Source organism: Paroedura picta, chromosome 2, assembly GCF_049243985.1.
Source record: "Paroedura picta isolate Pp20150507F chromosome 2, Ppicta_v3.0, whole genome shotgun sequence".
Lineage (NCBI taxonomy): Eukaryota > Metazoa > Chordata > Lepidosauria > Squamata > Gekkonidae > Paroedura > Paroedura picta.
Window position 1 is genome coordinate 185,729,699 of NC_135370.1, and position 27,017 is coordinate 185,756,715.

The 27,017-nt window shown below is 50.8% G+C and overlaps 1 protein-coding gene across 2 annotated transcripts; it reads right to left on the reverse strand.

The window, feature by feature from the left end:
- Positions 1–1,057: 1,057 nt before the first annotated feature.
- On the reverse strand, positions 1,058–26,746 carry TUBGCP2 (tubulin gamma complex component 2). 2 transcript variants are annotated; one of them, XM_077324169.1, is made up of 17 exons: positions 26,475–26,746; positions 26,230–26,358; positions 24,073–24,252; positions 22,818–22,977; positions 18,782–18,989; positions 16,745–16,944; positions 15,922–16,111; positions 15,398–15,543; positions 6,245–6,425; positions 5,590–5,770; positions 4,449–4,625; positions 4,090–4,214; positions 3,124–3,244; positions 2,251–2,394; positions 2,022–2,150; positions 1,510–1,673; positions 1,058–1,422 (listed from the first exon to the last, which is right to left on the reverse strand). In XM_077324169.1, the coding sequence occupies exons 1-17, from the start codon at positions 26,637–26,639 to the stop codon at positions 1,278–1,280; spliced, it is 2,745 nt and encodes a 914-aa protein (XP_077180284.1). In that variant the 5' UTR covers positions 26,640–26,746; the 3' UTR covers positions 1,058–1,277. The 2 variants fall into 2 exon arrangements, with proteins under 2 accessions (XP_077180284.1, XP_077180283.1); XM_077324168.1 differs by having other exon boundaries at positions 4,090–4,218; positions 4,453–4,625; positions 26,475–26,745.
- Between the last annotated feature and the right edge of the window lie 271 nt (positions 26,747–27,017).

Consider the following 27,017-nt stretch of genomic DNA (forward strand, 5'->3'; position numbering starts at 1 on the left):
CCAGCCTAACAGGATGCTGGACTAGATGGACCCTCACTGGTTTCATCCTTGAGATGTTGGCTGCCTTCAGCTGAACATGCTACTGTCTTCAGTTTCATCAGACAACCTGTCAGCTTTGCAGTCTGCTCCCATAACAGTGTGATGTAGAGACCACAAACAGAATCATTGAGTTGGAAGGGACCTCCAGGGTCATCTAGCCCAACCCCCTGCGGGAACTCACAACTACCTGCCCATCCACAGTGACTCCAATTTCATGCCCAAGTGATCCCCCCCCCCACAAAATCTCCAGAGTTCAGGCTGGCCCAGAGGAAATACACCTCCCATCCCACAGCAGTAATTAGTAGTTCCCTGGGTTTGCAAGAAAAGGCCACAAGAGACAAACGCTGGCACATCCCTTCCTGCCCACCCACCCACCATCTAGCTAAGGTCATGAAATCAGCATTTTTATCAGATGACTATCTGGCACCTGCTTAAAAACCCTCCAAAGAAGGAGAACCCACCACCTCCTGAGGAAGCCTGTTCCACTGAGGAACTGCTCTAACTGTCAAGAACTTCTTCCGGATGTTTAGCCCAGGACAGATTTCTGAGGCACTCCACTCATCACTCCTTTCCAAGATGATGATGAACCATTTAGTAAAGCAGGTTGTCCTTTGAGTGCATTCACACAACCTCCTGTGAATGCCTCTTGACCTTGCAGCAGCATCTTTTGGAAGAGTGAGAGGGGCCTACAAGATGGAGTTGTTCCACCAGCCTGGAGAACTCATCCACCAATACAGGCTGCTCCAAGCTCTGGGCAACCTCAGAGAGGTGCAATTATTATGTGGGGAAGGAGGAGGTGGCGGCTCATGCTTTTACTGGTTTTATTTATTTATACATACTTAAAGGTGGTTGTTGCCTGCCCTGAGCCAGCCAGAGAAGGGTGGGGTAGAAATAAAAATGGATTATTGCTTTATATTATAAGGCATGGACAATTCTTCCTCCTCCCCATCTAGGCATGCTCAGCGACCGCAAGGGAAAAGAGATCTCAGCACAGTAAGGTGAGACCTGGAGACACATGCACATCAGAAGCCCAGTAAAGGTTTTTATTTTTAAGTACAACACTCAACTGTACAAGTTAGTTTTGTGTATAAAAGTGTAGATGCACCTCAGAGAAACAATCTTTGACATACAAGCTTCTGTCACGGCTGCTGCACTTGTGCTTCGAGCCTTGGCCGGGAGTGTGGCCGCAGTCGGAGCCCCTCGTGGGGGGGGGGGGGATGCATTTAAGCGGGAGGAGGCTAGTGGGCAACAGCAGCCGCAGTGGCAGGAGGAGGAGCAGGCAGCCCGAGGACTCGGGGAGGAGCCGACTGGGAGGCGGCCCTTTGGCTCCGCTCAGCCGACAGGTGCTCCAAGCGCTCTGTGTAGAAGCCGTTGAAGTCCAGCCTGGAGGAGAAAGGAGGGGCAGCTGCTGCTCCGTGGCAAGAGGCCGGCCCCTTCCCCCTCCCCCCTGGGGGCCCCCTGCAGACTCACCTGTAGATTATGTTGATCATGCTGTGCTCACAGTCGTTGGTGCTGTAAAGGCTCAGCTTGTCCAGGAGGTCCAGCAAGTGGGACGAGAAGTTGCTGTCAAACTTGTTGATGGTGGCTTCAAAGCCCGACGTGACCTGCAAGGCGTCTGCGTGCTCCGCCAAGAGCTGCCAGGCGGCAACACACAGAGTCGCTTTCAGAGTCAGAGGGACAGGAAGTGGCCTCCCGCGGAATACGGCCCAGGCACCCCGGAGGACGGGAAGCAGCTTTTCGCCAATTCCCATGGGTCAAAACCCCAAGAGCCACACCAGAAAGCTTCAGAAGAGTGCTGGAATGCACACCCGCTGACCGCGGAGGAAAAATAAACACTGTGCATATGTATGCGGACGAAGAACAAGGAACGATGGCTCCCGGTGTCCGAGGGACACTGCAGTCTCCCTTCGACGCCATCATGGTGAGCCCCCTCCCCCCGCCCCCCCCCCCATCCCGCTGGCACAGCACATCTCCCCCCTTACCCTGTTGGCCAGCTGCTTCCGTGCAGATTCCTCGATACGCTCCTGCTCAGTCGGGGGCCCCCGCATGGTCCCGTGCTCCACAGTGAGGCGCCCCAGCTCCTTATCCAGCTTCATGCTGTGGGAGAATCTCTGGGGGGGGGGGCAGAGCCAGGCAACGATCAGTGAGCTCACAGCCCTGAGCAGGCCCGGCCGGCTGAGCTACACCCTCAAGGCCCTGAGGCCCACCCACCTGCATGCAGTTGGTGAACATGACGCAGACCGACATCATCTTGGAGAAGATCTTCAGCAGCTCGGGGTTGGTCAGCATGCAGTCTTTCAAGCAGTTATCCAGAAAGCTGGTGTGGTGGCTCAAGACATCATCGATATTGGAGGCCTGTTTCACATAGCAAAGGAACCCCGGTCAGGCTCCTCCCAAGGGCTCCCTGGGGGGCGACAGAGAAAGTCACACGTGATGACAGCACAGGCCCTCCCACCGTCCCTTGGAAGAGCCATCAGACGGCCTGCTTCCTGTCACCCCTTCCATGCAGTCTCCCGGGGCTCGCTCTGGGTTCCTCCGGCAGATCGCAGAGAGAATGAAGCAGCCTGACACGAGAAGCCATGTGAGGCTCAGGCCACACACATGCACACACATCGGGAGACCTCTTCCTTGGCAGAGCCCTCCCCTGCAAGCCCCAGCACTTCCCAAGGGACTCTGAAAAGGGCGTGGTGTGGAAACAACCCCCAGCATCTCACTGCTGCGCTTTGGGAAAAGCAGCATGTTGCATGGCCAAGCTTGACAGCTGGAAGGTGGAATGACTCCACAGCCCCTGCTGGGCCTCCCCATGAGGCCAGCCTGCCACTCCAGCCACTCTCCAGCAGGGCAAAAGGCTGAGTGGTTCTTTGCTGACCCCTCTCTCTCTCTCTGCTGGGCTGGTGAGGGGGAATTCTAACTAGCCTTGCCTTGTCAGCCACAACACCCCCAGGCGCACGGTGGTGCTGGTGGTGGGGGTAGGAAAGAAAGAGCACAGCTCGAGGGAGAGAAAACGGGGGGGGGGGTCAGACTTTGGTGTGCAGTCCACCTCCCCTCCAGAGAGGAGCGGGAGCCCTTCCACCTCAGACGTACCGACTTGAGATTCTTCTCCAGCATGTGCCAGGTGGGCTCCATCACCTCAAACATCATGTAGTACTGGATGTTCTGCACAAAATTGAGCATGCGCTGACGCAGAGTGAAGGCCCCTGCAAACCTAGGGAGTAGAAGGGGCCAGGAGGGTGAGAGCTGCTTTTTACCGGGAGAGAAGCAGCAGGAGGGGAGCGCAGCATGCACCACCGGGAAGAGGGCCGCCAGTCAGTTGCAGGAGCTTCATTTGGTGCCTTGAATGAGCCTCTGCTCCATCGGTGCTCCGGAAAAAGCAAGTTTCCACTCCAGCCCAGAGAAGCTGCTGCTCAGAACACTCCTCCTTCTGGAGGACAGAGCCACATGGCAGGTGCGCATGAGCAGAAACCCAAAAGGCAGGCAACGGTGAACCCACAGCCGAAACTGTGGGTGCAAACCCAAACCCCGGCCTCCTGAGGTAAAGGGCCGAGAGCCCTCGGGGTCTCCAGACACCAAGGCCGCACCAGGCTTTGCTCCCAGACCTGCAGGAAGCGGCTGCAGAGAAGCAGCTCTCGGGCAAGGAAGAAGGACACTCTGTGGCCACCCGAGATGGGAGAAGGCTCCCTTGACCACTCTAAGGCAGGGGGACCAGACCCCGTGTCCCCTGAATGCCACCAGGGCAGCCTGCCCTTCAACCATGAGCAAAGCACCCCCCCCCCCCCCCGCAACATGTGGACATCAGAGGCTGCCCCTCGCTCGCGGTCGGATCTTCCCTCTGAAAAGGGTGCTTGGCTTTGAGGTTTGGCCCCTGGCAGAGGCAAGGAAAGCGTCCAGGGGCAGAAAGGGCCCTCTGCTCCCAGGGGCCAGACTTCCCCATTTAGAGAGTGAGGCCCGAAGCACTCTCGCCAGACGGACGGACGGACGGGCGGCTGGAGGAACAGAGCGCCAGGGAGAGGCTCCTGGGGCTGGCAGCCGAGAACGCCAACGCCTCCTCACCATTTGGAGGAATGTAGCGAGTACTGCTTGGCTGCTTTGCTGCTGATCCAGACGTTGCACAGCTGCCGCTCCACGTGCTTGCAGTAAAACATGTGCCGGAAGAGCATCTGGTAGCGAGTCAAGGCCTTCCTGCAAGTCAAACACCAGGCGGCTTGTGGTGCAGGGAAGCCACTCGGCCACAGGGGAGGTCAGCTCGAGGACTGCAGAGGGCCTGTGCCCCGCCAGCCACCACGCCTCATCCCCCTCCTCCTCGGAAGCCAAAGCCCCAAGTCTGCCCCTGCCAGGACCCAGCGGCACTCAGCGACCCCGACAGAAGCACAGCGGCCGGAGCCCGTTTGCCGCCTGGGAGTGAGCAGCACTTGCCTGTTGATGATCAGGGAGAGCGGCCACTTGACCACGTAATCAAAGGAGAAGGCTTCCAGGCCGCTCAGGCACAGCTCTGTGGGCTCGGCGTGGATGATGGCCTTCTCCTGCTTGGTCTCAATGGCCAGGACCCGCAAGAGCTGTGTGATGAGGTCGTGGGGCATCAGATCCACCTGGAAGGAAGGAAGGAAGGAAGGAAGGAAGGAAGGAAGGAAGGAAGGAAGGAAGGAAGGAAGGAAGGAAGGAAGGAAGGAAGGAAGGAAGGAGGCACCAGGAGGAAAACGCTGTGGTGAGGCTTCTGGTGAAGCTGCCAAGGCTAAAGCACACCCCACAACACAACCGACAACCTGTGAGGTAGGTGCAAATGAGAGAGCTCTGAGAGAACTGAAACTAGCCCAAGGTCACGCACCTGGCTGCATGCAGAGGAGCAGCAGCAGGGAATCCAACCCTGGCTGCTCTCAACCACAACACCCTGCTGGCTCTCAAGGGCTCCTGCATTTCCTCCCTACACTATAGATTGACATGATATTTGAGGAAGAAGCCCCCCCCCCCCCGCCGTCTTTGTGGAGAAAAGCTGCCTTTGAACTAGGCTGTGTTTGCAATTTACACAAGGCTTTCTGCTCTGCTGCCAGGGACAGGCAGCTGTCCAAAGCCTGCAGTGGATGGCCAGAAAGTCCCCGTGTTGCAGAGGGAGGGAAGGCCAGCCTCTGAGAACTGCCTCACCCTCCGGCTTGCATCCCACAGACACACAAAGAGATTCTTCCTCCTACAGGGCTGGACAAGGGGCAAGGAGTTCCCAAGTCTCACACCAGGGAGGCCTTTGGCCCACCCGTTGGGTCCATCTTGATGGCAGCGACACAGCTGCTGTGATGCCTTTCATGGCAGTCAGGCCTGGCTAAGAGGCAAGGGGCAGTAGTGACTCTCAGAAGCCCCCTGAACATGTTGGAGGTTCCACATCCCCACACTGGAGGGAAGCACATAGTGGCTGTTGGGGGGAGAGAGACTGCCACCCCTCCCCAATGCCCCCCGGTCTGTCTGGGAGGACCCCACTCTCCATAGGCCTGCTCCAGACAATGTCCCACCCCACCAGCTCCCCCTCCCCCAGCAGAGAACGGGCAGGAGGCCGGGCAAAAGGACCTTCAGGTCGTCCTTGAAGGGGTCTGTGTTGGCAGTGCTCATCCGCAAGGCCAGCTCCAGCAGCGCCTCCAGCCGCGTAGGGGTGATGTCCTCCACGGGCTTCTTCAGCTCTTCTTCCGTCAGGTCCATGAAGTGCACGTAGAAGTCCCCCTGGTCCATCAGGAAGTAGTGCTTGATCGACCTGCCCGTCCAAAGGGAGCCTGTGAGGGAGCTGAAGCAGGGCACTGAGACGCACCCCGGGCACGGGCCGAGGACTGCCAGCCTGTGTGTTGGACGGCCCTGGGGGGAGCCCCACCAGTCAGACAGAGGGATCATAGGTGAGTGGAAGACCCATGTGGTATGGGGACTGCCAGGCTCCTGGAGCTCCCTGAGTGAGGGACATCATGGGCGGGGGGGGGGGGGGGTACGACTGCAAGCTTTCGGCAAGGTTCCCCCAGCAGACTAAACTTGAACACAACAGAAGAGACGCTGAGGTCGGCAGTACCCCCACCCCCACCTCCCACCCTCTGGAGGTCTGGAAGGCTGAAGCTGACTTCAGCTGTCATGCAAAACTTCCCCCCAAGCCCTGGGCAACGGGAGGGCTCCGCCAGGCCACAGGAGGCCAAGGCAACAGGGGAAGAAGGCGGCGGCTCTGAAAGTCTTGGTGAGAGCAAACCTTAAATGCGCCACAAGCTCTTTTTCTTCCATCAGGAAATCAAGCAAGACTTTGCTGGCATAGCTGTAGGCTTTCTCTATCTGCTCCACGTATTCCCGCTCCTTTAAAGTGTAGATGACCTCTTTTGCCACGGGACACGTGACGTCATGTCCACACTCCCGGACAACGTTTAAGTACTTCCCTAGAGGAAGGATGGAGCACAGTCTTGGTGAAGAGGAGAGGGGGCCGTCTGGGCCTAGGTCAGCGGAAGGAGACTTCTGCAGAGGGACTCGGTTTAAGGGCAGCTGGTGACTGCTGTGGCTGGCTGCCATGCCTCAGCTCACCACCACCCCTTGTAGCCTCCAGCCCCCAGAGACATCAGTGGGGACAAGGGACAGCTCTCCCTGCTGGGGGAATGGAGCGGAGGTCAAGCCAGCCAGGGAGCCACACCAACAGACATTTGTTGCTGGTTTGTGAAAGGTGAGACCACTCCAGGGGGATGGCGGGCAGAAGGTCTGACCAGTCTGGCCTTACAATGGAGTCAACTGGGGGGGGGGGGATAACGTTGAAGGGGGCTGAAAATCACAAGGCAAGTAACCAAGTGATTTTGCAAAAGGCAGCTCACTTCTGAACAAGTCATGGGGTAAACAATGGGCTGATCTGTTACGCATGGCAGGATCCCTGCCTTATGCCTTGGCACACTGTCTTCTATAACCAATGGCACCCCACAATAGTCTAGGCTTAAGCTAAAGCCATGACACTGCTAGGGTCAGCCAAGCCAGGCCAGACTCCATCTTAGAAATCTTGCTCTCTGCCTCAGGTTTGGAAATCCAGGTGCCTCCATGCCCTACTCTCGACCCCCCCCCCCATTGTATTTCTAAGTGAGTGGACTGGCTTCTTCCTGTTTGCCTAAGGGCTCCTAGGAAAATCCTTTGTCTTGCAACATTTTTCACACTTGGCCCCTCTGCCAGGGGATATTTCCTCCCCACACCCTGCCAGCTAGACCTGATGGCTCTCTTCCTCAGAGCCATTAATACCTTTATCCAAATCCATTTACGGCCATCACCCCCCCCCCCACTTGGCCAGGTATTGTCCTAATCTCTGGGGACCCTGGAAACTTCCAGCACATGCTTACCTGAGCCTTGTCACATAGCCCCCTTCCCAAAATCCTATAAAAACTGTGGCTTCACACAGCCACTCTGAGTGTCTTCCAACCCGGGACCTCCCACGCTGGTTCGTGCTCCTTCCTCTGACCCACCACTCCTCGGACAGGTAACTATCAAGCCTTCCACTCTTCCTCCCCCTTCTCTATATGACTGCTTGTATGTGTGTTAGCTATTTGTGTGTCTTTTTGTTATTTTCCTTTTAATAAAAGCTTATATTAATATTTTAAATCTGTGTTTGCCTTGAGTTCCTGCAGGCGTAATAACCCTCGTATACAAAGGTAACGATCCGATAACGCTAAGTTACCCCCCTCTCGCAGCATTTGAGCTAATATTCCCCACAAGCTCAAAGATACGTGTTTTTAGGACACGTGTTCAGCAATTTGGGTAACAGATTATGGTGGATCTCGCGGGCAATTGCCCCAGGCTTACTCGGGAGTAAAGTGGACGCACGGCACTCTCCAGTAACCCGGACGTAAGGGGAAAAGCCCGTTTGAACTCTTGGCATAAGTGTGTGAATGTGCTCTTGGAAGTGTGCTTTCTAAAGGGGTTGGCCTCTCTCTCTCTCTCTCTTTTCTACCCTTTTGCTATTGTTTTGCTCCTGCTGGAGATTAGTTTCCTTTAAGGCTAGGAACACCGAAGCAAGGTTTTCTTAGGCTTAGACGGGCGGGTGGACGAAACGCACCCAACAACAGTTTTCTTAAGGCTAGGAACACCGAGGCAAGGTTTTCCTAGGCTTAGACGGGCGGGTGGACGATACGCACCCAACAACAGTTTTTTTTAAGGCTAGGAACACCGAAGCAAGGTTTTCTTAGGCTTAGACGGGCGGGTGGACGATACGCACCCAACAACAGTTTTCTTAAGGCTAGGAACACCGAGGCAAGGTTTTCTTAGGCTTAGACGGGCGGGTGGACGAAACGCACCCAACAACTAGGGATTAGCCAAGCGTAGGAAGGCGTTAGGCAGTTCCTCTTAGCTGTAGGAAGGACCAGGAAAATCCCCCTACTGCTAAAATCTGTGCAAGCAGAGTCGCTCTCTGTAGCACCAAATTGCCCTGCGGCCGCAGGAGTTGGAGTTTCGCGTGTCGGGAGTGGCACGAGAACTCAAGCGGGCTTTGCGAAGCTCAGATGATCCAGGTTTTGGTAATTTTTCCCGTGTTCAGGAAAGCCAGGGCGATCCTAACCGAATAAATTAGCCGGTACCCTCAGGTTTTCTTGGTAGTTTTGTCCCTGAATCGAGAGAGCCCCGGCCATCTCGGTATAAAATAAGAAAACTAGCCAAACCCCGTAAGGACGTGCCTTGACGGGAGCCCTTCCCCCTTTTCCCCTTGCCGCTTTGAAGGATATAGAAGCCGCAAGAAAATCCCCCAGTGATCTCTTCCCTAAAAATACCTTCAGGTTTTCGGTGGTTTTCCCGAGGATCAAGTGCGCTCCGGCAACCTTGATTGGAAAAATCAGCCATCCTCTTGGTTTTTCGGTAGTTTTTGCCCTGAACTGAGAAGAGCCCCGGCCATTCTCAGCCAAAAACAAACTAGCCACACCCGTAAGAGGTTAAACTCCACGGGATCCTTTTCCCTCTCTCCCCTGCTGTTCAAGAGACGAGCAGCGGCTGCCCCTAAACTCATCCCCTCTGTGCTTGCTTGCCCAGCGACAAGAAGCCAGAAAACCAAGCCCCGTCCCCTTTAAGATCTTGGAAATTAATAGGAAGAAATGGCATCCAGATTCAATTTGACTAGCCTGATTGCCCGTAAGGAACCGGCAGACAGATTGACACTCTGGGTGACCAAGAAGGGCGGCCGGAACCCCTGGCGCCCGGGAGCTTTTAAAAGCTCTAACCCCCTGGAAACCCTGACCGAGGCTTTCCAAGAATGGTGTAACACCAGGAAGCTCGGGGGTGGCAGTAAGGACTCTTATGCCACTTGGGGTATGTTTGTTGCCCTTCAGGACAGTGTAGCCCAGATTGCTGAGCTGCAACATGCCCTAGAGGAGAAGGATGCCCTAGTGAAGGAGCAGGAAGCTCAACTAACTGACCGTCTCGAACAACGGGAGGCCCAGTTAGCTGATCTCCTGGAACAGCGTGAGGCTCATATCATCCACCTCTCCGATGAGATGGAGGACATGAGAACTGAGCGCTTGAGTGCACGGGTGGAGAAGGCTCATCAGCTTCAGACCATCCAGGAACTAGAAAGTCAGCTCCAAGCCACAAGGCAAAGAGCTGAGGTAGCAGAGGCTCGTATTCTCGAGCTAGAAGCAGAGCTAGTTAAGATCAAGGGAGCTGCACAGTTCCTAGTGGAGAACAATGTGGCCAAGCATGCTCAAGTAAGCCATGAGGCATGCCATAGAAAAATGCAGCAACTTGAAAAGCAGTTAGAGCTCCAAAGGGCTCTAGTTGCCACAATTCATACAGAGACTCTTCCCCTTCTACCTTCTGAGCCTCTGCCAGAAGAAATAACCCCCCAAATGTTCATAGAACCCCAAGGGGAAAATTCAGCTCCCTTCCACCCAGTTCTAGTTACTACCCCTGCAGATAGAACTGAGAGGCAGGAAATCCAGAAACAGCTCCCCATTGCAGGCCAGCTTAGAGAATCAGTTTCTCTTGAATTTCCCACTAACCAGGACTCCAAAAATTTAAACATTCAGGCAAACAGTGGTCTCCACTCTCAGTACAGGATCAAGAGGGAGAACCGCTTTAATCAGAATCACCCCAATTCTAATAGGAATAGAGACAATCGCTCCCTGCAGCCACCTAATGGCTGGAGCAAACAAAAGCCAGGAGAAAGGAGTAAGCCACAAAATGGTTTCCCTTCAAATAATTTCCCCCCAAATACTCTCAAACCTAAATACTTCCAGAATAGAAATTCTGCCCATCAGCAGCGCAATAAAAGAATCAGTAACAGGACTTTTCTATGGCGGGAACTTAGAAATACTGGAGCAGACATGTCCCAGTATCATGACAAACCAACATCTGTACTCATGTTTGGTTTTGTAAAGGCCATTAGAGAGAAAAGGAACAGAGACATACTTAGATGTGAGCTACAGAAAACTAGCCCCATAGAAATTTCTTCTCAATCCCCTAAGGACTGGCAGAAGGAAATAGAGAAATTTAAAACTCTTACCCAGAAACAAGATTTAGAAATTAAGGATCTTAATGAGAAAAACAAGGAATTCCAGGGTGAACTTTTAAATGTAAAAACCCATTTGCAAAATGTACTGGATTTCCAAAGCCACACAGATAATAAATTGAAAAGAAAATACAGCAGATCCAGTAACCCAGCTTCATCTCTTGTCTTTAAAGAAGAGGAAATGTCCTCAGTTCCCCCATCACAGAGTCAGGAAGTAAATCTTGCCTCTGAACATGTACAGAGTTCCAAAATCCAAGTTGACAATTGTTTTAACAGGGAAGAATTTGTTGCAAGGCTCTTAGCTTCCCTAAAGTTAACAGATTTCCAATTATTTTCTCAACTTCCACAAATAGTTCCAGTGCCACTGAGTTAATTTAACATGTGTGCTTCCATTTTTACTTTTTAAATTTTCAAATTTTAAATTTGGCTGCAATTGGTAGAGCCTCCAGCTATAGTTGCAGTCACACTGAAACAGCCACTATTTTGCAATCTTAAAACAGACTCTCTTTGTCTAACTGCCTTCCAAGGCACTCAGCCCCATGACTCATGCCTTGCTCTCCCCCATCCAGGCAATTAATCCACATAACAAAGGACTGAAAGTATTCTTTCTTTCCAAGGGAAGAAGTTTTGTTTCTTTAAAGACTGACTCCTATCTCAGAGAATCTAAGGGGGGGGGGAAGAGTACAGTAAAATTGTTCTGTTCTAAAATATGTTTTGTTTTAGTTTTTATTTTAAGACAATTTTGGCTGCTTTTAATATTTGAAATATTTTCTCTTTGAGAAAAAGCATTCCCTCCATAGCTTTTCCCTCTGACATTTTTACTTCCTATTTCAAATTTTAATTGGCAGTTAACACTTTTTTTCCTTTTTTTCATAAGACCATTTTGTTTAAAAATCTGTTTTTGCAATTTTGTTTTTGTTTTGAATATGTTTTGAAACAGCTTCATACAGACCTTTCATTTGGGTACTCAGGCTTCCACTCAGCCTGACTCCTATGAAAAGGCACTCTGTGTATGTACAGAGGAACAGTCTTTCCTCCTTAAGAACACAATTCTTTTGACACACTATTGTGTAATGGGACTCTGACTTCATCTTCATGTTCCTCTTATTCATTCTTTCCCACTCATATTCTCAGCAGTACTACAATGTAACTTTTAAAAGAAGAAATTGACATCTAATCAGCCTGGCCTACAAACAGGGAGATCTCAATCTGAAAAACAAGTTTCTATACCTCAACCTTTCAATTTTCTTTGAAGTTATTGGTTTTATTCATTTTTATAAGAAAACCTTTGCTTTTAGATTTGTGCTTATGTGTTCTAACTTTTAAGATTATGTTTATTTCCAAATTCTTTTAATGTCAATCCACAATATTTTGCAAATTCTTTTGCCATGTTTTTGAGTCCTCTTTTAATTAGGGGTCCTCTCTTGTGCTCTTTATTGCAAGATCTTTATAGATCACAATCAAAGTTTTGTTTTTGAAGCTTTCTTTTTGTGTTTTGATTTATCTTATGTTCCTTATAGAGAAAAATCTGTAGTATGTTTTCTGCTTATGCTTTTAACCTATTGCATATCAGAGCTTCTATTCCTTTTTGTGCTTATTAACTTGGGAAGCAATTGACCAGATTCTATCTAGCAATTCTTCTTTTCCCCCCCTCATATATATGTGTGTGTATTTGAGCTGCTAATCTATTCATTCATAGACCATTTGCAATATGTTTGCAGGAACCTTTAACTTTGGCTCTTTGATTCTTTTTCTGAATAATTCTTTTTACACAACAGTGCAGAAGGCCAGTAGACCTAGCCTCCAAAAGCTATCTGCTTACAGGACTTGAAGGATTTTCTCTCCTCTTGTGTATTTCTACAAAGCATCTTGCTTCAGTCACCCATAGTAATCTATCAGTTTTCTCTCAAATTCCCAAACTCACCAGGAGTTTGGCAACCTCCTTCTCTTGTTTTATGATTGCACTCTAATCTCCCTCTCCCTCCCTGGAGATGGCATCTAGCTCCTCTTAAATTCTATTTTCAGTCTCTATAAGGTCATGGTGGGCACCCACCACAGTAGATCTTTTTGACAGTCACTTATGGGGGCACCCCTCTGCTCCAATCTTTCATTTTGAGTTCATTGTCTTCAAAGCTCTAAATTTTGAGTATTTTTCCTAATCTGCATATCCATCAGGCTGGGTGCCTCCTTGAGCCCAGCCTCAGCAGACTTTGCAGCCTCACTCTTTGCAGCTGCACACACTTCTCCACTGAACTTTTGTCTAGCTTCATCCTTCTCTCTCAGTTGGGTGTCTCCCCTTTGAGCTCTTCAGCTCCACTGTGCTGTTGATGCCCTGGGCCACTCAAATATTCTTGCAACCCACGTCTGCCAAGCCTGCCCTAGTAAGGCTCCAGGCTTGTGCATCACAAACCTCAGATCGCCAGGCCAGTTCCTGATGGTCCTGCCTGTGTGCTCTTCACCTGTATCCTGCTCGCCAACCTCCAGACCTGACCTGGTCAAAGATGACAGCAATCCTCTGCCTGCGTTTGCTATGGATGTGTCCTGTGGTCATGACCTGCTGCTCTGCACTTTCTGCCCCAGCCTACTTGCTGGTGAACTACTGATGCTTGCTGTTTACCCCAGCTCCTGCCGTATGCAGCCTCGCTGCCCAGCCTGCCTGCTGCTTCTACTATGTGCAATCTCTGACCCTGCATACCCTCTGACGCCCTGGATTAGTGCCTTCACCGCCTCTTCCCCTGCCATTTCAGTCACAAGGGGGGGAAGAAAGATCAACTGGTATGCTGAACACATCTCCAGCTATTTGCTTGTTGCCACAACCTCTTGCCAGTGGCTCTCTCATAAAATGGATCCTCACCAAAGTTGCTTTTTACCCCCATGGAGGAACCTCCTTCACCATTCTATGTGTTTGCAAACATCACCCAGCAATGTCTTATAAATATATGCATATATATATCAACATCTTCAACTGCTGAACCAGTTGCTCATCTTCATCAATCCTCATGTTCAACTATTCAAGGAATCTCCAGCTTCACTCCCACCTTTACCAATGGGACAAGGGGGGGAGGAAGTTTTTCAAACTGTATTGTCTGTATTCCAAATTGTATTGTGCCCTGTATTTCAACTCACTGTCTATTGCATTGTGCCTGTATCAGTTTTAAATAGTTTGCTAGTTTATGTATATAAGTTTTGCTAAATTGCTTAGCTTTACCTTGTTCTTATTGCATTGCTTATTAGAAGCCATTGCTTAGTTCATTGTCTAACTTTTTAGTTTCTACCACTTTCTGCTTGCTTCATAGTAATTGCTTGATATTCATTGCCAGCATTTTTAGGATTGCCTAGTGCTTGCATTCTAAAATATTGCTCAGGTACTGCCCACAGTTTCCTGCCTGCATAGAATTTGGTTTTCCCTGCATTTGCTTTTTGTCTATTGTTTGCTAGATTGCCTTGCTCAACGTATTAGTTTGCATTGGTTCATTGCTTTATTCATATGGTGGAGACCTAACGCGTAGCTAGTTCATAGTTCATGTATGTTACATTTAGTTTTGAGTGGTTGTGGTAAAGAGGAACGGCAACTTCACAGCTTTCCTTAAGTCACCCAAACCCCTCCTAAATGTGTTTTGTTCTTAATTTGGCTTAAGTTTTTGTAGTTTTTGTAGTGGCAGAAGATGGCCCCACTTTTCTCTCTGAATTTCTAGTCTGAATTTCAATCTTTGCCACCACTAACGCATTATACATTGGTCTGTAGTGAATAAATTGGACATATAATTCACTACAGAAGGGGGGGAATGTTACGCATGGCAGGATCCCTGCCTTATGCCTTGGCACACTGTCTTCTATAACCAATGGCACCCCACAATAGTCTAGGCTTAAGCTAAAGCCATGACACTGCTAGGGTCAGCCAAGCCAGGCCAGACTCCATCTTAGAAATCTTGCTCTCTGCCTCAGGTTTGGAAATCCAGGTGCCTCCATGCCCTACTCTCGACCCCCCCCCCCCCATTGTATTTCTAAGTGAGTGGACTGGCTTCTTCCTGTTTGCCTAAGGGCTCCTAGGAAAATCCTTTGTCTTGCAACATTTTTCACACTTGGCCCCTCTGCCAGGGGATATTTCCTCCCCACACCCTGCCAGCTAGACCTGATGGCTCTCTTCCTCAGAGCCATTAATACCTTTATCCAAATCCATTTACGGCCATCACCCCCCCCCCCACTTGGCCAGGTATTGTCCTAATCTCTGGGGACCCTGGAAACTTCCAGCACATGCTTACCTGAGCCTTGTCACATAGCCCCCTTCCCAAAATCCTATAAAAACTGTGGCTTCACACAGCCACTCTGAGTGTCTTCCAACCCGGGACCTCCCACGCTGGTTCGTGCTCCTTCCTCTGACCCACCACTCCTCGGACAGGTAACTATCAAGCCTTCCACTCTTCCTCCCCCTTCTCTATATGACTGCTTGTATGTGTGTTAGCTATTTGTGTGTCTTTTTGTTATTTTCCTTTTAATAAAAGCTTATATTAATATTTTAAATCTGTGTTTGCCTTGAGTTCCTGCAGGCGTAATAACCCTCGTATACAAAGGTAACGATCCGATAACGCTAAGTTACCCCCCTCTCGCAGCATTTGAGCTAATATTCCCCACAAGCTCAAAGATACGTGTTTTTAGGACACGTGTTCAGCAATTTGGGTAACAGATCTTCTCACAAACTCTTAAGCGATGAACATCTCCGGTTGAGACACATGTCCGGCTTTGTCTGCTTCTCAGGCACCAACAAACTGGTGTTAAAATGAACAAGCTCCCTGAAATCTCACACACAAAATTACAGCTTGGGATACCTGGAATGTCTCTGAAACCTGGGAACATTTTGTTCTGTGAGCTCCCTGGCCCCCCATTCCTTACCTGTACTAAGTATTTTGTCCCCTATCTTCTGAAGGAAGGAGGGGATCTGTTGTTGAACAATGGTGTATCTCTGATCCCAGTATTTATCGTTATAATCTTCCTGGATCTTTTCCTTCTGAAGCTCATGTTCTTCCACCATGAACTCACTGCAGAATTAAAACAGGGGAGTATCTGAAGGGAGATGCAGAGAAAGGTTGGAGGGGGGGGGGAAGGTTGCAATGTCGAGATGAGGGGGAGGGAGGGGTGTCCCCCAGGTTGGCAGGTGCTTTCTCTGGTTACAGTCAGGATGCCAGACTGTTCAGGGTGCACAATTTCACAACAAGTAAGCAAACCCTGTTTTTCCTCTAGTCTGCCCACAGCAAAGTTTATAATTACAGAAAATCCTGAACTACAAGCCCCATCAACTTGGATGAGAAAATGTTTCCGGTGTGCAAATACCCCCTTCCATCCACAAAATTCTGCTTCCACACAACCTGCTGTATTCAGAGGATACCAGGAAGAGTGAGGCACAATACTGAGCATACCTGTAAGGATCGTTGATGATTCCTCTATAGATCCACTTCTCCAGGATTTCAAAGTAGGGGACGCTGGCGGCTTTGGTGAGGTAGAGGCACAACTCCTGTGCTTGGCTGTCTCCGGTGTAGTTGAATGTCTTATCGTGGAGCAGGCTGAGGGTGGAGCCCCCCATGCACTCCCCTTTGTCCACAGAAGCAGCTGCGGAGAAAGGAAAAGGGGCTTCACTAGCTCCCCGACCACATGAACCAACCCCAGCCACCACTTTGCTGTCTTGTGGTTGGATCATGCCAAGGTGAGCAGAAGGGGGGGATTTTTACTGATCCCAAACACCTCCCCCCCCTCCCAAGATTCTGCTCCTGGAGGATGCCTACAAATAGGGTGTTTTTTTTTTGGGGGGGGGGGTTCAAAGTTCTCCTGTTGGAGGGGGGAAATCTGTAGAGAAATCTAGGTGGGATTGAAGCCCCTGTTACTGCAAGAGCTTCACCTCCATTCCGAAAGGGCTCCAGTGTCAGTATTATTGTGCTTTTACCCACCATAGCATATTATGCAGGCAACTTGACCTGATGAGGGGAGGGGGCCTCCATACACCTCCTCTCTGTGAAGCTGCAGGCAAGTGAGGCCTCATTTGCTCCAATTAGCCCCGCCCTAAGCTGAAGCTCAAGAGCACGCTAGGCAAGAGAGGTTGAATTCCTACTCGGTACCCCAAACATTACGTGATTTGGGCTCTGGCTTGAAGGTCAAAGGAAAAGGGGTGTGCTCAGAGGAGGACATTTCCATGGTAGAGGAACAGTGCAAGATTCCCCCCCCCCCACTGCCCCTGTTCCTGCTCACCCAGGGAGGCCAGGATCTCCATGGTCCTCATAGTGGGCTGGATATAAAACCAGAGCTTCTGGAGGGACAGCAGCCCTTGGCGCTGCAGGTGCTCTAGCTGGGTGACTAGGATCATGTACTCTTTCACCAGGGTCCTCATGGCGGCAGCCAGTGCGTGGTTCACCTGCCCGTACTCAAAGGAGGACTTCTCCTCGATGAACCTGGGGAGGGGCAGAGGTCAGCACGTGCCCGCACACAAACGCACCCATGCCCAGGCATTTCCAGCTCTGCCGTGATGGCAGGCACGAGGCACAGGAGTCATCACCAAGGCATGCTGGGACCAAAGGAGGGGAAAGGGTCTGCTGCACAAATGGAAGAACTTTCTCTCATGAGTCCATCCTCCCTCCCCTCAAGCCATGGGCACAACCATGTCCCAGCTAGCAGTGGGGCCAGTGGCAACCCTGGCAGGGTGGCTTCTAAAACGCACGCAATGGACACGGGCTGACCTGACTAGACATGGGAAGAGAGGAGGGTCAGAGAACAGAGCAAGTAGTTTCTCTTAGTTAGGGACTGGACCTGGGCTCTCTGGGAGAGGAGGAGTCTGTTATCCCACCACCCAAGGGTGGCAGGACCCAAAGGTCATGGACAGTCCTGGCCAGGCAAACGCCCCCAACTGTCTGAAAACACCCACTTCATTAGGGCAAGGGTCAGGGCTGTTGCTTCCGCTAATCTTCAAACTAAAGGTTCCTTTGTGGCGCTTGGAAGGCGGATCCTACGCGGCCAGATGCACCAAGTGTTGCTTTCTGTTGGCTGACACGTACAGCAAGACGACAGCTGGCACCAAGAAAGGCCAGCTCCAGTTAAGGGAGCAAAGACTCTAGTCTCACTGGATCCCAGCTCTGATAGGAACACTTCCTCTTTCACCTAGCACCCTCCTACGCAGGCTCACCAGCCTCTCACCTCCGTTTGCAATAACCCTGCCCCCCTTCTTCTCCTTGTGGTGGCAGGCATATTTATCTCTGCCAACTAAATACAACGCTTCAAGGACCTGTCCTAGGGGGTCCCGGCTCAGGAAAATCCACACATCCTTCTGGTGTTGGCTCCAGGATAGCAACATGCCTAGCCCACAGGAATCTGTTTTTCACAACCAGCAAGAACATTAAGTTCTAGAAAGGTCACGAAAGCACTGCCTGCTGGTGACAGACTGCCCGGGTTCCTGTCCCTGCTCCAGCGTGGCCAGCAGAAGCCTCATGAGGCCTGCGAGAGGGTTGGAGCCAAGCAGCCTTCACTCAGAAATGGCCTCTGGAAATCCTTTTGAAGAGAGAGGCTTCTCCTGACCGAGTGGCATCTGCTAGTTTATCCTAAAGCACCATGGTCACCAGCTATGCATCTTGACTTAAAAGTAATTAACAATTACCTAATTAATCTTGGCTCTGCAGAGTACTTGACCACAGTGGTCAGTGGACACCATCTGACTGTGACCTGACTGGTGGTCTGGGTTCCAGGGAAGCCATGGCCACACCCACGGGCACCAAGGCTCCACCTCATGACTCACTGGCCAGTTGTGTCAAGAAGGCCTCTGCAAGGCAAGCTGCCGTGTGGCGAAATGCCCCCTCCCTGCTCTGCCTGCTATTTCAAATGGACACAAGTTTATCCCGCTGTGCTGTGGAGAAGGGAGGGGCAGCTAATCACTTGCTCACCCTCCTTACAGATGAATCATAGAGTTGGAAGCGACATCCAGGGTCTTCTAGTCCAATGCAGGAACTCACAACCCAGAGTGACCCCAATTCCATGCCCAAGTGATCCTCCCCCCCAAAATGTCCATAATCCAGCCTGGCATGGAGGAAATTCACCAACCATCCCACAGTGGCAAATAGCAGTTCCCTGGGTATGACCTGGTGCTGGCAGGGTGTTACTCAGAGAGACCCTCTTGCTGCCCTCCTGGAATTGGTAACCAGTTGGAAAAAGTGGTGAGTGAAGCGGAACACTCAAAGCAAAGCGGGTCAGTTCCGTCACATGCCCCTGCAGTTGAAGGAGTCCCCAAGCAAAAGCTGGTACCTGGTTACAATGGAGTAACTTGCAGCCACAGGAAGAATCCTTGTGACAAGTTCTTTGACAGACATGTCTAAGTTAGGGTCCACCAGGAAAGTGCGGTTCTCTCTCCCCACAAGGGGCTGCGCCGTGATATATCTGCCATCCACACCGATCAACACGTACAAAAGGTCCTCCACAACTGCAGACTCCTGGGAGGCCAGAGGTAATGATCCTGGTAACAAGACACAGGGACAGAAAGCAGGATCCTTCTCAATGGTGCAAAGTCAGTCTTTTCCCAAAGCAAATTTCTCGATCTCTGCCTCCTTCCCGGTGACCAGATAAAAAGGTAACTCAAAGGCATGCTGAAACAGGAAGACCCCCCCCCTGATCTGTAGCTAACCCCTCCCAATGGAACTCCCTCCCCTAAACTAAGTGGAATGAAAGTGTATATAAATAAATATACATGAAGTATAAATCTGCTACATAGATCCTACTGGTTTTTAAACATTATAAATGTACTTATATAAACAAACAGAAGGATTCACAGAACAGTTGTAAAGCCGCATGACTACACTCACTATACGTAATATGTATATATTTTTATAAACCATACTTGTAAGACAATATAGCATGGATTCCCCTTACTTTGAGAGTAAGGGAATCTGTAAGCTCTCAAGCTGATATTAATTTTAGTGTACTCAGAGAACTGGGTTCCCAATATGTTATGGTTGTGACTGTCAACTCCGATATTTCCAGAGAATTCAACTTTCCTCCCAGGAAGCCACTGGGGCCTCCTACCTCTACATCGGATTGGTGACTACCCTATCCCTTCCACCACATAAGAGGCACCAGGTGAAAAAGAATTTAGTTTTGGTTTAATCTGCACACCTGGATGAAGAAGAGTTCTATGCTGCTTTTCTCTACCTGAAGGAGTCTCAAAGCAGCTTACATTCGCCTTCCCATTCCTCTCCCCACAACAGACAACCTGTGAGGAGGGGAGGCCGAGAGAGCCCTGATATTCCTGCTTGGCCAGAACAGCTTTATCAGTGCTGTGACTAGCCCAAGGTCACCCAGCTGGCTGCATGTGGGGGAAGAGCGGGGAATCAAACCCAGCTCGCCAGATTTGAAGTCCGTACTCCTAACCACTACACCACACTGGCTCTTGGTGTACGATACACATTTGTGGTTATATCCTCCTACAACCCCTCCAGTTTACAAATCAATACCCACTGTCACACAACTCCTAGAAATTACTACCCAGCAGCATTAATTACAATTTTGATCCTGCCAATCGTGCTTTCAGTCTGGCTTACCTCAAAGGGTGGTTGTTGTGAGGACAGAACACAGGAGAGAATATTCACATGGTAAACTGCTTTGAAGAAAAGAAGTTTATTTTATACCCCACTTTTCTCTACCCAAAGGAATTTCAAAGTGGCCTGCAATTGCCTTCACTCCCTATCTCCCTAACTGGCACCTTATGTGGCAGGTAGGGCTGAAAGAGTTCTGAGAGAACTGGGAGTGGCTCAAGGTCACCCAGCTGGCTGTGCGTGAGAGAGGAGTGGTAGAATCATAGAATCATAGAGTTGGAAGGGGCCATACAGGCCATCTAGTCCAACCCCCTGCTCAATGCAGGATCAGCCCTAAGCATCCTAAAGCATCCAAGAAATGTGTGTATCCAACCTTTGCTTGAAGACTGCCAGTGAGGGGGAGCTCACCACCTCCTTAGGCAGCCTATTCCACTGCTGAACTACTCTGACTGTGAACATTTTTTTCCTGATATTTAGCCTATATTGTTGTACTTGAAGTTTAAACCCATTACTGCGTGTCCTCTCCTCTGCAACCAACAGAAACAGCATCCTGCCCTCCTCCAAGTGACAACCTTTCAAATACTTAAACAGGGCTATCATGTCCCCTCTCAACCTCCTTTTCTCCAGGCTGAACATTCCCAAGTCCCTCAACCTATCTTCATAGGGCTTGGTCCCTTGGCCCCAGATCATCTTCGTCGCTCTCCTCTGTACCCTTTCAATTTTATCTATGTCCTTCTTGAAGTGAGGCCTCACAGTACTCTAGGTGTGGTCTGACCAGTGCCGTATACAATGGGACTATGACATCTTGTGATTTTGATGTGATGCCCCTGTTGATACAGCCCAAAATGGCATTTGCCTTTTTTACCGCTGCATCACACTGCCTGCTCATGTTTAGTTTACAATCCACAAGTATCCCAAGGTCTCGTTCACACACAGTGTTACCTAAAAGCGTATCTCCCATCCAGTAGGCATGCTTTTCATTTTTCTGACCCAGATGCAGAACTTTACACTTATCTTTATTAAATTGCATCTTGTTCTCATTTGCCCATTTTTCCATTGTGTTCAGATCTCGTTAAACTCTGTCTCTATCTTCCGGAGTATTTGCCAGTCCTCCCAATTTGGTGTCATCTGCAAACTTGATGAGTAGTCCCTCCACCCCCTCATCTAGATCATTAATAAATATGTTAAATTTATTCTTCCAAGTAGAGACCCAAAGAATCAAACCTGGTTTTCTCCAAATTAGAGCTCTTAATCGCTACACTGGCTTTGGGTCTCTACTTGGAAGAAAAGCAAAATATAGAATCATAGAGTTGGAAGGGACCTCTTGAGTCATCTAGTCCAACCTCCAGCACTGTGCAGGACACTCTCATCCCAATCGCTCATCCACTGTCACCTGCCACCCCCTTGAGCCTTCACAGAATCAACCTCTCCATCAGATGGGTATCCAGCCTCTGTTTAAAAATCTCCAAAAATGGAAAACCCACCACCTCCCGAGGAAGCCTGTTCCACTGAGGTACCGCTCTAACTGTCAGGAACTTCTTCCGGAGGTTTAGACGGAATTTCTTTTGAATTAATTTAATCCCAATGGATCTGGTCCGTCCCTACGGGGCAAGAGAGAACAACTCCATCCTCTACAGCAGTGGTTCTCAACCTTCCTAGTGCCGTGACCCTTTAATATAGTTCCTCATGTTGTGGTGACCCCCAACCATAAAATTCTGCAAGTGTTCTTTAACAGAAATTAAATCAAAACTGACCAATGGCGTAAAGATCCATTGTTCATGATTGTTCATGATTGTATATAAATTGGTTTTTGTCTGAGGTTCTTCAGTCCTGTTCTGCCTCTTGTCCCGCCTTGCCGATCTTGCTCTATTCTGCCTACAGGAGGAGCGGCAACTGTGGTAGTGCCTCCTTGGCCAACCTGCCATGACTACTGTGGAAGGGTTGTTCCCCAGTTGAGAACCACTGCTCTACATGGCAGCCTCTTAAATAGCGGAAGGTGGTTATCAGATCCTCTCTCAGTCGTCACCTCTGCAGGCTAAACAGGCCAAGCTCCCCCAACCATTCCTCCAAACCCCTCACCATCTTTGTTGCCCTCCTCTGGACACGCTCCAGTTTGTCTACATCCCTCTTCAACTGGGGTGCCCAAAACCGAACACAGTACTCCAAATGAGGCCGAACCAGAGCAGAGCAAAGCGGGTACCATCACCTCCCGTGATCTGGACAAGATACTCCGTTTGATACAGCCCAAAATTGCCTTCTTAGCCATTGAGTTACACTGCTGACTCATGTTCAATGTATGGTCTGCTAAGACTCCTAGATCCTTTTCGCACATACTACTACTGCCAAGACAAGTCTCCCCCATCCTATATTGGCGTATATGGCTTTTCCTACCTAAATGCAGAACTTTACATTTGTCCCCATTGAATTTCATTTTATTTGGTTTAGCCCATTTCTCAAGCCTATCAAGATCATCCTGTATCCTGATTCTGTCTTCTGTTGTGTTTGCTACCCCTCCAAGCAAATTTAATAGGTACCCCCTCTAATCCTTCATCCAAATCATTTATAAATATATGTTGAACAACACAGGTCCCAGAACAGATCCCTTGTCACTCTTCTCCAAGAGGATGATAAACCATTAACAAGTACCCTTTGGGTACAATCTGACAACCAGTTATCAAAATATAAATATCGAAATGAAACAGTAGTGAACATGTAAGTAGAGAGCTCTTTAGCTACGCTTGCAGGAGACTCACCGATGGGTGCAACTGAATCTGTGCTTGAACTGGAACCAGTAAGAAAATCCCCAATAAGTGCTGGTCTCTCATACACCCAGGCAGGAAACAATGGGATGGGTTGGCTAGAATTCTTCTTGTTCTGTTTCTCTCTGAGTGTCTTTCGAACAAATTCCAGAGGCTGCCAAGAGAAGAGAGGACGGGTGGTCAAACCCTGGCCAGTCCATGCGGCAGCAAAGGCCTTGAGGGGAGGGGACTGCTTGTCACTTGACAGATGCCCTGGCTGCACCCTTCTCTGATCATCATATGTCAGCCACTTTGCTCCTGATCAGTGTTTGGGTATTTACATAGAATCTCATCTGCCATCCTGTTGCTTATTTGTGTTATTTAGTCTTTAGTCCCCACCCTCAACTCCATACCAGTTACGCTCTCTAACAGGAACTATCTGGCTGCATGAACAGGAAATGACCCCTGAACTTGAGCTGGCAAAAGCCACAGAGGGGGGCCCAGGGAGAGGCTGCCACAGGACAGTTCCAATTGTTCTGGTAGTGCCCACAAGTCCAAGCTTAGCTGAAGTCCCATGCAAAGTGCAGACTTCGCAACCTGAGAAATGCTACAGACAAGTAGCAACGAGGCCAGTCCCTGTCACCAGGCGGAAGGAGAACTTGTCACCAATAGGCAGATGGTACCCAGCTGTATCTCCTGCTTCTAGTTCACCCCAGAAAGGGGAAACCTTGAGCTGGTCCCCTGAGGTGTTTTGAGGTGGATGAACAAAACTGAAAATAAACAAGATGGAAGTGCTCCTAGAGTGTGGGAGGTCTGTTCTGGGACTGAAGGTGTCACCTATTCTGAAGGAGCAGGTGTGTAGCCTGTGGGTGTCCTGGGAGCTGGACAAGCAGGGGGCAGCTGGGGCCAAGAATGCCTTTTACCAGCTTGGACTGGTTAGCCAGCCTTAACTGGGCAGGAACATTCTAGCCCCTAGAAGCAGCTGCCTGAGTGGCTTGGCGCCAAGGCCCACTGGAAAGCTACATGCATCTTGTGGCCCAGGCAGAGGAAGTAGAGGATCCCCAGAAAGACAGAGCAAAACCAAAGGAGCATTGGATAAGGGTGGCTGCTCAGACCGAGGGAGCTGGGGGTGGGGGAGGAGGTCATCTTGAAAGAGCTGCTTGGAAAGGAAACAAGACCTCCTGGACTGAGGCCTGTAGGAGCCAAGTCGAAAGAGTGTGCCGCTCATCCCACACTGCCTCTTCCCTGGAAGTCCTGGGCGAGGGGCTACCTGCTGGGCAGCCGAGGAGGAGGTGGTGACGGTGCCCAGCTGCTTCCGCAGCTCCTCCAGCTCTTGCACGGTCATCTTGGGGGTGGCCGAAGGAGCAGGGAAGACGTTGCCGTGTGCTGCTGCCACCGCCGTCTCCAGCTCTGCGCGCTCCTTGGCATTCTGCTGCAGGTACTGGAGTGTCTGCAAAGGCAAGGAGGGGGAAGGGTCAGGATTGGCACTCCTCCCCCCCTCCATATTGCTGTTGCCCCCTTCAGCTGTTCATGATTACCCATATGTTGTGTTGTTCACCATTTATATTACTCCAGGCCAGGCTGAATTCTGGGGATTTTTGTTGTGTGTGTGTGTGTGGGAGATCATTTGGGCATGAAATTGGGGTCACTGTGGGTGGGCGGGGAGTTGTGACTAGATAACAAGATAGCAGCTGGAGCAGTTGCATAAAGCAGAGTGCTCTTAATTAATTTGGTCTAAAACACTAAATTTGGCCTCTGAGGACTTGGCCTCTGGCTTAACAAGGTGGGATAGGATTGGGTTAATTAGAAGAATATCTGGCCACTTAGAATCATAGAGTTGGAAGGGGCCCCATGGGTCATCTAGTCCACTAGGCAGGACACTCACATCCCCATCGCTCATCCACTGTCACCTGCCACCCCCTTGAGCCTTCACAGAATCAGCCTCTCCGTCAGATGGCTCTCTAGCCTCCGTTTAAAAATTTCAAAGGCTTGCTGCCTTTGTTGTAATTTGGATTTTTTTACAGGGTTTTTATTGTATTTTAATGTTTTATTCCTGTGAACTGCCGCGAGTCCATTGGAAGAGTGGCAGTATACAAATTGAAAAATAAAATAAATAAATAAATCCCACCCAAAGCTGCTAAAAATGACCAATTTAGCCCATATTCCAATACCAAAAATATCTGATACCAAAATCTAAAACTAACAAACAAACTACCGGAAAATCAAGCAACTCATCAAGAACAAAACGTTGGGACAGAACTGAAAAGAATCTGAGCACAGGACCAAGGTGAAAGGAAAAAAAACCCACAGGACACAAGCAGAAGTGGAGAAGAAGCAGAAAAATAAATTAAAAAGAAAGCTACAAAGACAAGAAAGATACTCGAAAACCAGAAAGGGAAAATAAAAGAGACGCTACCAATTCCTAAAAGCGAGGAAAGAAACCGAACCAATGCCGAAGGCTGACCCACCAAATTAACCGAAAGCCGTCTCACCAGGATTCACCCAAGCAGAACTCGGCCCCCCAGCCAAGCCACGCGGCCTGGAACAGAACTCCACCTGGGTGCCCAAGCGCACCCAAGATTTCACACACCAACTCTGTAGCCACAACCAGGATCCCACCATCCACTCCCCAGCCACTGTATGGGACCCCACCATCACTTCCCCCCAGCTGCAATAAGGAAGGCGACTATGACCTAACAGGAATCACAGAAAGGGACAGACAAGCAAAGAAGGGGGGAGGGGTAGCAATATATGTTAAGAATCTTGTGAAGAAATGCAGGTACCTGAGCATGAAAGTTCAATTGAGTGTATTTGGATAAATATAAAAGGAGTAGGAAAGGAGAATGGTATTATTGTGAGGGTCTGCTATAGACCACTAAGCCAGTCAGAGGACTTGGATGAGATATTCTTAGACCAGCTTACAAAATTCTCAAAGGGGGGGGGGGGGACATGGTGACTTCAATTACCCAGATATCTGTTGGAAGACCAACCCTGCTAAAAATATGAACTCCATTAATTTCTTGTCATGCTGACAGCTTCATTTCCCAGAACACAGAGAGGGCAACCAGAGGGCCTGCTGTTTTAGACTTGATTCTCACAAACACAGAAGAACTGGTAGATGGGGTGGAAGTCGTGGGCACACTTGGTAGCAGTGACCATGTGCTTTGGGAATGTACAGCGCTGGGAAAGAGAAAAGCTTTACTTAGTGGGAAGTATAGGCTGGAGGATACTGGAGAGCAGACTTTCACACCCTGAAAGGCGGAGTCCTGTGGCTGGAAGGGTGACCCGCTTCGAGGGGCCATAGGGGGCCTGAGGGACCGGCCCCCTGCCTGATCCCTGGCCCCAGAGAGGCTCGTCGGTCCCCGGCCGGGGCCGCCCTGGTGGGACGAGCTCCCCGAGGAGAGCAGGCCCTGCCTGGAGCCCCTACCTCCCTGTGGCCGGCGAGCTGGGCGAGGAGGGAGACGAGCGGGTCGAGGAGGCGGGCGTGGCGGGACTTGAGCTCCTCGTACTTGGTCAGGAAGTCCTCGGGCGTGCGGGAGAACTCGGCCAGCTTCACCTGCAGGGGTGGGGTGGGGGGGGGGAGAGAGGTCAGAGGAGGGAGGGAGGGAGGGGGGGTGCCGACCCCTCCCCTCCCACCCCATCCCCTGCCCCCTGCCCCCCCCTGCCCCGTGCCTTGGCGCCGAGGGCGGAGACGGTGGTGGCGGCGGCGTAGGGGGGCGGGCTGGCGCGGTTCTTGTGCAGGAGCTCCATGTACACCTCCGCGCCCTCCCCGCCGCGGCCCCCCCGCAGCAGCCGCAGCAGCTCGCTGACGTCATGGTGCAGCCGGAACTCGCTCATGGCCGCGCGCGGGAAACGGGGGGGCGGCGGCGGCGGCGGCGGCGGAGGCAGCGGAGAGACCCCCCCCCTCCTCCTCTCACAGACCGAGACGCGCCCGCCGGAACCGGAAGTCTCCCGCGCGCCACTCCTTCCGCTTCCGGGCGGGCCGGCCGACCCGAGACAGGGAGAAAGAGAGGGAGAACGAGCGAGCGAGCGGGGGATGGCGGCCCCCTTCGCTTTCTGCCCGGCCCGACGCCGCTTCCCGGCCGGACACCCCTTCTTCGAGGTCGCCCCGGGCGGCGGGGGAGGGGGAGGGGGAGGGGGAGAGGGCCCCCTCGCGCCCCCCCGCACCCCCCCCCCCCACTGACCGCCGCCTCCCCCCCATCCCCTCCCGCAGGA